Below are 14,618 nucleotides of genomic sequence, written 5' to 3' on the forward strand. Positions count from 1 at the left end.
AAGGACCAAGAAGCTGCACACAAGGAATTAAGAGGGAGGAAAAGTGCTGGAACAGGCATCCCAGGTGGGGGAGATTCGCTAAGCACAAAGGGAATGTTGAGGGTCCAGGCAGTCTTTACATGAGCAACAGCAAGTTGAGGGAGGTCGTCCCAAGGGCCTTGATCTCTGTAAAGCAGGCAAGGTCACCTTCTCAAGGGACATAGCAGTGAAACAGAAGGGGCACAGATTTAGAATGGTTACTGTGAGGCATGAGAGGAGGAAAGGTAGGCATGGATAAAAGCAAGACTAAGGAGAGAGGGAGATGCAGCTGGCAAGCCATTAGCATGGAGGCAATTTTTTAAATTTTACATCTAGGGGCGCCTGGGTGGCTCAGTGGGTTAAGCCTCTGCCTTCGGCTCAGGTCATGATCTCAGGGTCCTGGGATCAAGCTCTGCATCAGGCTCTCTGCTCAGTAGGGAGCCTGCTTCTCCCCCCCCCCTCTGCCTGCCTCTCTGCCTACTTGTGATCTCTCTCTGTCAAATAAATAAAAATCTTAAAAAAAATTTTTTTTAAATTCTATGGTGAGTGCTGTGACGTATGTAAACCTGGCGATTCACAGACCGTACCCCTGGGGCTAATAATACATTATATGTTAATAAAAAATTTAAAAAATTTTTTAAAATTTGAAAACGGACTTTTACCTAGAAAAAAAATTTTTTTTAAATAAAATAATTTTACATTTAACTCTCTAACCAAGAGCCCTGGGGCAGAAGGAAGGATGGCAGGTTAATCAAGGACAGAGTCAAAAGTGACCCCTCCTGGTAACAATAAGTCTTTACCTCCCCAAAAAGGGAGGTCAGACGGTTATGGGTGGCTACACCACGATGAGCTCCGGCATGATGCAGGCCAAGTATGCAGGCTGCAAACTCGTTTCACTTCTGTGGAAATGAGGGTTGATCTCAGAGTGTTCCTGTGAGGGGTTAATCAAGTGAGCCCTGGGTGAAGCACCTGGCACAGGGCCTGGCACACGCAGGGCATCTGACATATGTGTGGGTTCACTTCCTGCACTGTTTCTCCTTTGCCAAGTATTCGATCCCTAAGAAAGGAACACGAAGAACAATGGAAAACACTTAACTGTCACGGGACACAGGTAAGGCCCATGACATTGATAGTGGACAACAAATGCCCAGCAGCTCTGCACTCCCTGGCATGCTCACTCTTTTCCAGAATCTTTATTTAGTCCCTTGTGCACTGGCCCTGCTCTTATCTTTAGACCTGCTTGTCTCTCTTATAGAAGCTTCTAGAATTTCACTGTCCTCTTCGTTCTTTTGTTCTCCCTATTATTAAACCTCTCAGATGAAGAGTCAAGACCTGCTGCCCGATTTCATCACCCCATTCATTCCTGCCCCCCGCCTCCTGGCAGACAAGCTCTGTCTCCATGACGAGGAGCGCCTCGCTTCCTCAGGGCCCTCTTCCTGGTCAAATCAGAGCCATGTTCCTGTCCTCAAGCTGCTTGGCTCCATCTTGAAGTGTTTCCTTCCCTACCTTTAGTGATTTTCCACAACTCAGGTTCTTCTGACCTCTTTATCCTTTTCAGCCCACCTAGCTATCGCTCTAGTCTATGCAGGTTTTGATGAATCCCAGTGTCGGCTGATCCAGTTGGTTTTTCTTTGGCTTTACATCATCAGAGCTTCAAGACCTTCTAGATCAGCTTCCACATTATACATTTAAGATGCTAAATACAGGAAGGCTGAGGGCAGAAGACTACCAACCTGTACAGTAAATCCTCCTACAGATGGTCTCTAGGTACTATTATCACCTGCCTACCTATCATCTCAGCATCCGTGCTATTTCCTCCAGCTCACCCACAGGACTCCCTGAGTAGTGTGTGTGCAATGCCTCGCAAAGCGTGCGTTTACCCGGTCTATCCTACACGATGCATTCCCGGCCCAACACATGAGGTCAAGTGGATGGAACTTCCTCTCAATGAACACCATTCCTACTTCATATCCTTGCCTTCCACAAACTATCACAGGGTCAACGCCAGCCTCGACAGACTAAATTTCACAGGACCTAGCTCACTTTCTCTGCCGCATGGTGGGGGTGGGGGAGGTACAAGGAGAAAATGGTTCACTTCCAGTTTGCTAGCAGCTCACCTGATTTCCCTGATACCTCAAAATTCACTTACAGCAGGCAGTTTGGGGACGGTTGCCCTGAGTTCTTTGTGGCCGAGGCATTGGGAGAATGGAGCCCATTCTCTCTCTGATTTCCCGGACGTAACTTTAACAAAAAGCCTCTCCCCTATCCTCAGCACTGTCCTTTGTTTGGGGCTTGCCCTTCCTGGCGCTCAGGCAGGCGCACTCTGTTTGGTCCTTTCCAGCTTTTATACAAGCCCATTTGAATACCAGGGTCTCTCAGGGTGCCTCTAAGCTTCTCCTTTCATCGGTATTATTTGGGAGATTACAGTCAGAAATCACATTATTTTTAAGTTCAATATTCCTGAGTCATCTGCTGTGGTATTTCTGAACTTTCAAAGGTCTGATTTTCCAAAGCCTGCAGGGCACTTGTGGCTACGCCGTTTTCTCTCTCTGTCATGGACCCACAGCACGATGGCCGCTCTCTCTCTCAAGGCACCCACTTTGCTCTCATACACTACTGTCTCCTTTGCTGTGACATTACAACCAGGGTGGCAGTTTCCTAGTGTCTTTCACTGCACACACCCCCTGGGTTGAAACAAGTAAGGGGTTGGGGCACCAAACGCCAACCTCCCCAGTACTTAAGTGTTCAGCTGGAGGAGATCTCTGGGAGTTGTGCACACTGCTGCCCGCCTCTGTGTGTCTGGGGATCTATGTCACGGTGGACCCATCTTCCTCCTTGGCTCAGGGAGACTGTGAGGTGCACCCCAACACTTCTGGGACACTGCCCTCACTCTACCGACCCATGCCTTACTTTCCAGGGCGTCCATCCTCAGGCTCAGCATTTCAACTGACGTTTCCAATCCTCTCTTTTCAGGGCTGGGCCACTTCCCCTCTTAACAAGTCTGTTTCTCCCCCACAGGGCGCACCCATTCTTGGGTCCTGCGTCACCAAGTCCAGGTGACATTTCTGAGGTTCTAATTGCCACTGTGTGTCATACCCTCAGCTGGCTTTATTACTCCTGCTTCGCTAACCATCAAAGTTCTTCTTTACGGCTCTTTTCTATGTGAAACCACTGGACACCTCCCATAATCATGGTCCTCCCTAGCCCTTTCCCACCTGTTAAGCTCGCTCCCAATTTTACGTATTTCTTCTTTCTCTTGCTTCATGCTCAATTTAATACTGGCCTGGCATTTACACATCACTGATGGGAACATAACCTCTATGCTCCATGGGACAACATGGAAATATCTGCCATGTAGATATTATCTGCACACGTAGCCTTCGGCCCAGCGACTGCACCTCAGTATCCTCACACACATGCAAGCTCGTTCACAGAGGCATTTTCTGTGGTAATGAATGCTGGGCAACCACTTCCGTGTCCATCAAAAAAGGACAGGCCAAACAAATTCGGGTACAGTCAGATAATGAAATAATATGCAGATATAAATATAAATACATTTTTAGAAAAACATACTTGGTATGAAATAAACTCCCAGAGTGCCAAATTAGAAGGACTAGGGGCACCTGGGTGGCTCCGTCAGTTAAGCCTCTGCTTTCAGCTCAGGTCATGATCTCAGGGTCCTAGGATGGAGCCCCACATCGGGCTCCCTGCTCAGCAGGGAGCCTGCTTCTCCCTCTCCCTCTGCCTGCTGGTCCCCCCTGCTTCTGCTCTCTGTCAAATAAATAAATAAAATCTTAAAAAATAATAAATAAATTAGAAGGTCTAGAGTAGTGGGCATGTGTACAACAAGGGAGAGAATGTGCGTGTACATATGTATCTCCACATAAAATTTGCAAATTTGCTCATCGGTGCAGCACTCTGGGAGAAGACAATACAAACAAACGGATCACAGTGGTTCCCGACGGTGGGCTTGGGGGGCATGGAAGGGGACTTTCTGCTACATATACCTTTTTGAATACTTAATTTTTTAATTGCTGGAGTGTATATTTCCCATGCTAATAAAAATCACTAAATCAAAATAAATAAAAGCCCTACAATTCTCCTGCTCATGCCAGCTCTTCCCAGAGCAAATACCACCTTCTTAGCCCCTGCTCTGTACTCCAAGTCCATCCCTCTGGTTGCCCCAGCTCAGAAATCAGAATCCCTCCCTTCCAAGGTGCTAACGACAGGAAGGAAGAAGGACGACACCACCACCCATGCTGTAAGACATTCTGTTTTCTGCCAGAAATCCTAAAGACTCTTTCTGGTTCTCTTTATATTTGTGTATAGCTCTGGGCTGACTTGGCTTTCCAGGACCTGCTGGATCCCTGCTCCATTCTTTACAGGGTGCTCTGGTACTGCACACAGCCCTCCTGGATCCCACAGAGGGATCTAGCTGCAGGCCCCCCTGCATCTCCAGGGCTTGGGGGAAACCAGACTTCCTGCTCCAAGGAAGATGCCTCCTGAAGGACTTTCCTGTGATACAGTGTGGCACCCAGAGGGTTCCTTTTGCCTCTGGCTCTTTTATGTTCCATCCTCCCAATTGTGTTATTTACTTTCCATGGTAGCCATTCCTCAGCAGTCCTGCTTCTCAGGAGTAAACCTAACTGATTCAAGCCTGGGTCTCCTGAAACGACCCAGAATCACTGCAGAAGGCTCACGAGGAAAGGTAAACAGAAAACCCAGTTTTCACCCACATCTCACTGACAGACTCCTAAGCAAGGCCGGCTGCCAGGATGCTCTCAATCTGACAATAAACCTGCACCTCCAAAGTCCTCAGGTTTCTAGAATCACTTCCATCTAGAATCACTTCCATACCTTTCTAGAGGCAGCGGGATACAGGCTTCTGGAGGAACCAGAGCCAGACAGAAAGAAGCAGCCTGCAATGCTCTGGTTCACAGCATCCTTTTTCAATTTTCACTGAAACATAAAATGGAATCTGAGGATAAAGCCTGAACTATATGGAGGAGTTTTCAGATCCTGCTGCCCCAGAAAACAAAACAAAGAGAAAGGTCCTGCCTTTCCAAACCACAAGCCATGAGGCCTTGGGCTAAGTATATTCACTGGGAAAAAACCAGCAGCAGTGCGGGCTGGGAAGCAGCACTGCCCCTATTCATGTAAGTACAGCTTCTGGCGGACTTAGCTAAATGCCCCCTTCTAACGCGTCCTTCTAACACGTCCACGCGCATGACAACGGGCGACTATACTTCCCACTGCCCCGGGGTTTAAAGCCTCTGGGGCTCCAGGGAGTGCAAATCATGGCAGAGCCTTTGAGCATACCAGCAAGGATTATGTTCAATTCTAAGAAGGAGAAGTGCATTTCAAGTCATGTGGTTGTTCATGGAATATCACAGGTTGGAACAGCCTAAAAAAATTCCTCCACGTAGAAACCTAATGTTTGTACTAGCAACTGGGAAGGGCTGTTATCTGGCAGGACTGAGGCCAGAGGCTCAGGGTCTATGTTGTCTCAGGCATGAATAGCCCAGTGGAACACAAAAACAAAGAATTTGGATTGAAACATAATCCCTCAGAAAAGAAAAAAATAAAGCAAACAGCAAAATGACTGCTTGCTTTAGCTGTACTTGGCCCAGAAGTAGGAGCTCTCCTTCCACCCTGTCTTCCCCAGAAAGGAACTCAGCTGTCCCAGGTTGGTACTAACTCTGCCTTCTCTCCAAGATGGATTCACACCCACCCACATGCTCCCTACAGTTCAGAAGCAGGCATGTGACCCAAACTGGCCCGGTGAGATGCAATCTGGGGGCTTTTGCTGGACCTCTAAGAAAGAGACTCTCTCTCTGCACAGGTTGCTTGGCTGGCAGGACCTAGAGCTGCTGAGGGCCATCCTGAGACCTCCTGAGAATAAGGCTAAAGCAGAACCAAGCCATACACTACAGCTGATTTTTAATGGCACCCAGAGGTCACTTGGATCTAGTGGTATGGACTTTAAACCCTAGACATGTCAAGTTGTGTGACCTAATAACCCCCACCTTTACTTATTTTTTTAAATTTAAGTGGTTTTGAGTTATCTCTAACACTTTAAGACTTCTCAGAGTTTACTGAATTCTGCTGCCAGAGCCTCAATGTATGTTCACATGTAATCACACAACTTGAAACATTGGTTAAAAAGCAAAAACAACAACAACAACAACAATAACAATAACAAAACAACAACAGGGACGCCTGGGTGGCTCAGTTGGTTAAGCAGCTGCCTTCGGCTCGGGTCATGATCCCGGCGTCCTGGGATCGAGTCCCACATCGGGCTCCTTGCTCATCGGGGAGCCTGCTTCTCTCTCTGCCTCTGCCTGCCATTCTGTCTGCCTGTGCTTGCTCTCTCTCCCTCTCTCTCTCTCTGACAAATAAATAAATAAAATCTTTAAAAAAAAAACAAAACAACAACAAAAACAAAAACCCTCTAAACCTGGAGAAAATTCAGTTTCCTTCTTTCCTTTTCTTACATTTAAGAAGCAAAGTCTATTCAACTAACACTTCACCCAGATAAGCTTTCAATCTGTGTGACTTTGCAGTTTTTCAATATACCTCAATCTATACCGCCATCCACAGCATGCGTAATGACAATTGGTAAGTAATAGATAAAAGCTCTATGTTACTGTGGCCAGCACTATGCTAAGGACTACACACCCAAGGTCTTGTTCCCTCCTCAGAATCAGCCAGGAAATCCCAAGCGTTACTCTCTCCATTTCACAGAGGAAAAGCAGAGGTTACATGACTTGCCTAAGATCTCAAAAGCTACAGTTGGAAGATCTGATTGGAGGGCCTGTACCCTTAAGCACTAGAAGACACTGTCTTCAGTGTAATGGAGAGTTCTTCCTTTGGCAACACTATGTACCAATGAGCAACTTCTCAAAGCAATGCATAGAACTGCCCACATATTACAAGTATCTCTATCACCAGTGTTTACCCAGTAAACACAGCAATAGGGCAGGTTTCAGTGTACACAATGGTGGTACTTAATAGAAAGGAACAAGATCAATTTTTAGATTTTGGAGATTCCTAAATTGTGTGTGTGTGTGTGTGTGTGTGTGTGCGTGCGCGCGCGCGCACGCATGCGCGTGCACATGTGCATGTGTATGAAGATAGACCAAATGCCTATATCATGCCAGATACTATGACAGGGACTTAACTTTTGTGATTTGATCTGGACTTCCCATAGTTACCCATTGTACAGGTAAAGAAATTGAAGTTCAGAGAAATTAAGCAGCTAGCTTGCAGAATGAAATTCAAAGACCTACTAAGCAGGCAGGTCAGTAATTGAACAAAGGTGCTTCTAAATCTAAAGCCTATCTTCTTTCCACATCTTACATTGCCGGGTACAAAGAGAGGAACTTAGAGGTACAGGTACATGGAAGGTGATTATCTAAGGTTAAAACAGGATATTCTCTCTCAACAGAAGCAGCTCTGAGCCTAGAATTTATCCAAGACATTCATCCCAAAAAGGAGTCTGGCATGCACTGGCCAATGGCATTATGGAGCCTGAAACAAAAACGGGAACAATGCAGGAAAACATTGCATGGGCTCGTTCCTATGACCTATTAGGAGAAAAGAAGCACATAATCTAAGGATTCCACCTGGGTCTGTGAAATGTGCTCCTCTGATATGGGGATAGTGGCCTACTGGGCAGCAGACTTCATCCCAGTACATGGTCATTACCTTGGCTCTCACAGAGGACATCTTGGGTCCCTTCACATCTCGTCTGATCCTTCCCCACCTACTGCTTTCCCTTCCATCCTTGTCAGCAGCTTGAGGGAGGATAAAGCCTTAGAGCCAAAACTGGGTGGTTTGGGCACTGCTGAAATTTGCAGCCACAGCAAAACCTGATAACTTGGTATTAACAGATCATTGCGTCTCTTGTGCATAGACACTTCTGGCTGCCAGACTTGGGGTTGACCAGATGGCCTGAGTCCACATTAGACCAGCTTCCCCTGCTCTGAGTTTAGAACAGTACATATCCCACCCCCCCGCCCCCCAGAATTTGGTATATCACACTCACCTCTGCTTTTCTCTGCTTCTCCTCCTGCTCTCTCTGCTCCTTCTCCATGCCAACCAGCTTGAGCTTCAGCTCAGAAACTTCAGTCATCAGATCGAGCTTCTGGGTCTCAAGAGATGTGCGGCTTAGCAGCTCCTATAAGCAAAACCAGATCTCAAAATCACAGCCTCCCTGGCAACAAGGCAACTGTAGCTCCATCCAGAGTGCAGAAGGCAATCTCTAAGTTATATGTTGGACAACAGAGTTGAGACTGCTACATGGGAGCCACAGGTCTAGTAGGGACGGACCTGCGCTGCTCCTGGGTCATTCAGGGAGAGCACAGCCCCTCCCACTACCCATTGTGCTCTGAGAAACGATATGGACTATAGCACTCAAAAAAACGTTTGCCTCTAGAAACCATTATTTCCAAGTACAGAAAAATGGACAGGTTTGCTTAAAAAAAAAAACCTCATTTTCTCTATCTCCATTTTTACAGCAAACCAACAGGTCCTCTCAACCTAAACGAAAAAACAAACAAAATCAAGCTTACATCAACAATATATTTTTCAAAATCAAGGATTCCAAATCATCTCCTGGGCTCAATGTTTAGCCTACAACCTGAACAAATTTCAGTGTAAGAGTTCATACAATGAGCCTAGGAGGGAGCTAGAGCATACAGCAGATACTCGATGAGTATTTAGTGAATGATTAGAATCTTATGTATGTGATATGGATTTTTCCTAGCCTATGTGGTATGGAGCTTTCTGAGCCACTAAGGGATTAAGTAGGAATCCTTCCCTTTTGTAAGGCCGGGCTAGAGGAGGTTTTAAGACCTGCCATCACCGGAACAGTAGTAGACAAAAGCCTGCCATCAATACATACACGTAATAAGCATAAATAAGACAAAAAACAAAGGTGATAGACAAAATGCCTGCTGGGAACTACTAGGGATTATGTAGACCCTCAAAAACCGTGAGCATTCCTAAAGTCCGGGGCAACACTTCTCCACTGGCAAAAGGCAATGGTCCATAAGCCCCCAAATCTGGGCACGCGGTAGATACTGGATACACAGTTCCCAGCAAAGAGATTACAATAGGGTGATTCGGAGACTAACCAGCCAAATGAGCAACCAGAACAGATACACTATCTGGTCAAAGGGTGAACATTTTATGTTGTCTTGGGCAACCCAACCTTAGTACCAGAAGGGTGATCTACAGCTATGATTTCACATATTCTGAACTGTCCTCAGACCACAAACCAAATCACACAGGACAGAGATTTAACTGGGAATACAGGATTCCCTAGGCAAAGGCCCTCAGGGTCTCAGAAAGCCAAACTACAAACTATCTCTATCTACTAATCTGAGGGGATGAGTATCAAGAAATTCAGCAAAATGAGCTCACTGAGCACAGGGCAGAAGAGGCCAGCTCTTTCTGTTTCAGCTCAACTTGAAGCCAGTGTACAGGGCAGAGGCAGCAACACTCAGTGCCTGAACTACAGGCTACTGGGTCACAAGGAGTCTGCCAGACAAATGTGGGTAACGCTGGAGGGGGAAGGAGAGAAGACACACAGATTCAGTGAGTGCCTCCTCTGTGCCGGAACCCCCCGGGTACTTTGCATACATGCTCTCAATAAACCTTCCTAGTGATGGGACAGTAAATATTATCCTAATTTAACAGATGAGCAACCAGGCTCAGACACTGGCCTGTCTTGGCCGAAGACACATGCCACTCAAAAACAGCAGAGTCCGTTTTCAAACCAAAGTCTGCTGGACTCCAAAACTCATTTCTGTCTAACGTATCACATTGTCTCCCAAACAAAGGAAGAAGTCCAAGAATTTTAAGGGAAGTAACAATATACATGCTGAAAAAAGCCAATCAACAAATACTCAGTCAAGGAAACTGCCACTCAAATTGTCAAGATTTTTAAATATTTTTTGTTTACTTGAGAGAGCAAGCAAGCACAAGTGTGGTGAGCAGTAGAGAGTAGACGCCTGATGAGCAAGGAGCCCCATGCGGGGCTTGAATCCAGGACCTTGGGATCATGACCTAAACTGAAGGCAGACACTTAACCGACTGAGCCACCCGGGCGCACCTCAAATTGCCAAGATTTGGTCACGCGCACACTTTATACCAGGGCCTGGTACTAAGACTATCTTAAGATGCAATCTCCCCGATGCCACCTACTCACTCCTACCTCCCCCTTACTCCTCTCCCTTCCCCTCGGTCTCCACCATCTCATTGTGTGTTTCTCTCCCCATCCTTTCATATACCTGCTTTGTTCCAAAAATGATTTGAGACTGTTTGAAAAATGGACAATTTGAGTTAAAATGTAAAATCATAGAATTAAGGCAGGTAGGAAAAGAAGTTAAAGCTGGAGCCATCATTGGTAAAAAAAAAAAAAACAACACCTACCCTAAAGTTCTGTGGACTCCTAGAGGTGGACTATACTGCCTATATGAGCTTTTCAGCCACCGAGGCGAAGAGACGAGCAACTCTACAAATCAGGGTCCATGAGACAACTGCTTTGGAGCACCGACAACTGAGAAAATATTCTTCCATGAGACTTTAATCATTTACTCAACAAATATGTTTTTAAATATCTACCAGATGTCAAGGCCTAGTGATACGACCATTAAACACAAAGCCCACTGAGTGCTTAAGTATCGTAAGCTGCAGTCTGTCTACTAACTAGCATTCATGGCGCTGAATCTACTCTATTTCTACTCTTGCCAGAATCCCTCTAGCCGTTTTAATTGGTCACACCAATGTTCCAGCTGATGAAGATAATATCCTAACTGGTCGTCCTAAAGTTCCAATTGGTCATGTCGGGGTTCCAATTCGTCACACTAACATTCCACGTGCACATTCCAGTTATTAGCGATTATGCTCAAGTCTATCTGTTAGCATATGCCTCTACCTTTCATTACCGTCACCCCTCATCCTGGTCATCAGTAAGTACTATCCTACTTCCTGAATTCAAAACCGGCCTTGGACAAGCTCATCCCAGTCCAGATCCACCTCCCATCTCCAGGATCACATGGCCTCCAGGGACTAGTACATGCTAATACTCTATCATATGTGTCCTAAGAGGGTTTAACTACCCTATAATCTCAACTGTTCTTTCTCCCTCCAGCATAAACTGAATCCTGACTTTGACATCCTATGCCCTAACCTTCCCAGTCATCTCAAGCTCAGTCCACTCCACTCCAACAAACCAACTTACTGGACAATTTCTCCCTGTTTCTAGACCACTACTGTCCTTACTGACCATCTACACCTGCCCTCCTCTTCTAAGGCAGCACCATTCGGTTATAGCAACTTCCCCCAGACATCCAGAACCCAAGACAGTCTCCCATTTTCCTCAGGGCTTTTGTGTTTTTTGATCAACAGTTTCTCTACCTAGTTTGGGCACATTCCATTTCCTCTGTAACTTCAACATCCTTGTTCCTTTCTTGTGAGTCTTCCCATATCCACTCTGGCTTCAGCTTTCTTGACTGCAATGCCAATGGGCTTTGCTTCTGCTTTGCCTCCGTTTCTCACTGGGATTATCACAACTTGGCCCTCGCCCTTGTCTAGAACGCATTTGTTCTGCTTCTAAAATCTTCAGCTCTGAAATGGTCTCTTTCAGCCACAATCTACTGACCTTTAAATTTTCCCAATTAGTAACTCAAATAATCTTTAATTTCTTCTGTGGGCACTATTTTATCAACTTCCCTTAAATAATATTTGCCTCCTTATCCATTCCACAGCTTGAGGTCATTTCAACTGTATCACATCTGCACCAGAAAATTCCTCATCCAGCTCATCCCTGCCCCCAGGCCTGAAGTGCATTTGCTTTACCAGAGACCAGTCCATGCCAAACCTCAAAGTCTTTTGTCTATCTTTCTAGTCTCCATGGCCTGAAAACTGCTGCTAAATGACACTTAATGATGCCAGCTGGTTTCCATACAAAGTTATGCTATCTAATGATAGCTGATCTTCCAAGACCACCTGGCACCCTTGCATTTGTCTCTGGTTGGTTCGTCCAAATCTTTCCCATTCTCCTCCAGCCACAAATCCCACTGTTTCTCCCTCTTCTCAAATAACCTCTCCTGTTTAGTGAAAAGATATTTAAAAATAATCTGATCATTCGTTGAATTTATATCCTTTCTATTTCAAAGTTTCCCAGAAACATCTCTTATTCAAATCTCTTAAATCCACACTTAGAGCTAGCAAGCCCATGTTTCATGTTGAGTTCTTTCACTTTTAAGAACCACTCTGAAGCCCAGTAAGTTTCCAGGTTGCACATAAAAAGCATGTTCAAGGACACAATGATTCTGGAGTTTGCCCTGGAATTGCCCCATCTCACCCACCTTCCTGTTGCTGACTATCTCTTGTTCTCCAGACTTCATGCCATCTCCACACAGCTTGATGTCCAAGGCTTTCAAGTTACCTCCCTGGTCAGTCATTAGTGTTTGGCTGTGATCTCAGAGTCCTGGTCCGGTTTCTCCCTCTGAAGGATGCCTACTCACCTGGTCCTATGCTCTCCCTCACCTCTGTCCTGCCTGTGAGGAAGTTCCCACCCAGTCTGTGCTACACTAGGGTAGGACTATTAATCATCCACTCTGACAGGCATTTAATCTCTTTCACCATCAGCTCCCATTCCTCAGGCTATAAGCATGATCAAATTTCTGACATTCAAAAGAACTTCCCCTCTTGACCTTGCCTTACCCTGAAGCAAACGCCATCAACTCCCTTCTGCTCTCGCTAGCCAAATGCATGCTCTCTGTGCACTGTTGGTATGAATGTACTCTCTCTCCAATCCCTCCCTCACCCCTTCACAGCCAAGCTCTAAAAGAATAATCTACCCTTGCTGCCTCTTCTTCCTTACTTTCCCGTCATTTCTCCACAAGATGTCTGCATTCCTGCAACCCAGCTTTTGCCTTCAGCAGGTAGCGCACAGAAACAGATCTGGTTTTGGGGACCAATGTCCAAACTTTCAGATACAACCTGTACTTCTCAGCTTTCAACCGTTGATTCTTCACCCACTTAACAGTCTAAGATACTACCTTCCCTCTCATCCTTCCAGTATTCCTGATCTTTCTTTTTCTCTTCCGTCTTTTTCTCTTCCGTCTCCTTTCTTTTTCTCTTCCGTCCTCCTTTGCTAGCTGCTTTTACTCAGTTTGTGACTTAAGAGAAAGGTTGTTGGATCCCTATCTCTCATCCTGAAGACTGGGGTTATCTCTGGATCCAGACTTTTTGTCTGGAGCACCAAGGGAAGGCTTGGTCCCTGCTCGGATCTACAGGGTGGATCTGGCTGGGAATCTCTTGGAATCATGCAGCTACCATAATGTGGGGGAGAGGTGAAATGTGGGGAAGCAGGGAGCTGGAGATAAGGGGGATAGGTTTCATAAGCTGCATTAGCTTCTGCTCTCCCAATTGTTTTAAGGTTGCCTATGGAGAGAGTGCAAACAAAGAGAAGGAGGTGCTATGTGAGGCAGGTGGTATTTGTTACTATGAAGCATCACAGAACTAGGTCATGAAACTTTCAGAAAAAAACCCCAATGAACAAAAGTATCACTCACCCCTCTCGCTTCACCAGTAACCTCCTCCAGAAGGGCAAATACATCTTTCCCAGAGATGGGAATAAAAGCTTACATCTCAGAGAGAAACATCATTTCCTTTTTCCAAAGCTCAGTTTGAGACTGGAGCTGATAAAAAGAAGTGGCCTTTCAATTTATTCTCTCCTTAAAGGGCCACATCTTGAAGCAATTACTTCCATCTTTAAGTGTGGAACTTGACCCAGGGAGTTACTGACCAATGACAGAGGACTGAAGCCAGACCGGCAATCTGAAACCAGAATGAAAGATTGGGCCATGGAAAGACATGAAAGGAAACATGTGTCCCTTTGCCCTTTGAAGTAAGAGGCCTAGGCAATGCCAAAAAGCTGCTTTTGTGAATAACACTGCTGAGAAGTGCCTGTAGTCAACCCGGGTTCGAGTCCAGACTCGGTCCCCACTAATAAAACCATCCCTCTGAACCTCAGTCCCCTTACCCTGTGAAAGGAGGGTAAAGCACTTACTTCATGCTGTGGTATGAAGACGCGACATCAAAGATAAACAGTTATTTCTGCCTCAGAAATCTCCTGGGCGGGGCGGGGGGTAGGTTTAGGGAATAACTGGCAAACCCCTATTTTCTTCACTTGTGCCTCAAGTGTCCTATCTCCTAAGACAGATCTGTGCTCTCACAGGATCATGTACAGAGCTCTGTTTAATATTCCTTGTGAGACAGAAATACCTCCTTAAAGGTGCTCTTGGGAAATTAGCCAGGTGCTGACGACACTCGGGAGTGTACATGCCTGGACCCATTATCCCACACTCAACTCAAGGGTAGGAACTGGGTATTCCGGGCCCCAAATCCCCACACTCAATGTCTTAAAACTGGTGATTTGTGAGATAGCTCTTTTTTTTTTAAGATTTTATTTATTTATTCGACAGAGCAAGAGATCACAAGCAGGCAGAGAGGCAGGCAGAGAAAGAGGGGGAAGCAGGCTCCCTGCTGAGCAGAGAGACCAACACGGGGCTCGATCCCAAGAC

The 14,618-nt window shown here is 45.9% G+C and overlaps 1 protein-coding gene across 6 annotated transcripts in view; it reads right to left on the reverse strand.

The window, feature by feature from the left end:
• The window catches only part of LOC111159412 (PPFIA binding protein 2), a 115,887-nt gene that overhangs the window by 40,462 nt on the left and 60,807 nt on the right, over positions 1 to 14,618 (reverse strand). For 5 of the 6 annotated variants that reach the window (XM_022521854.1, XM_022521852.1, XM_022521853.1 and 2 more), the window contains exon 5: positions 8,066 to 8,197. In XM_022521854.1, coding sequence (XP_022377562.1) covers positions 8,066 to 8,197 — 132 coding nt within the window. Of the gene's footprint in view, positions 1 to 8,059; positions 8,198 to 14,618 lie in introns of all 6 variants that reach the window. The other variant, XM_022521857.1, reaches the window with a different exon arrangement.

The sequence above is a fragment of the Enhydra lutris genome, unplaced genomic scaffold (assembly GCF_002288905.1).
Source record: "Enhydra lutris kenyoni isolate GAN:26980312 unplaced genomic scaffold, ASM228890v2 scaffoldscaffold68, whole genome shotgun sequence".
NCBI classification, from domain to species: domain Eukaryota; kingdom Metazoa; phylum Chordata; class Mammalia; order Carnivora; family Mustelidae; genus Enhydra; species Enhydra lutris.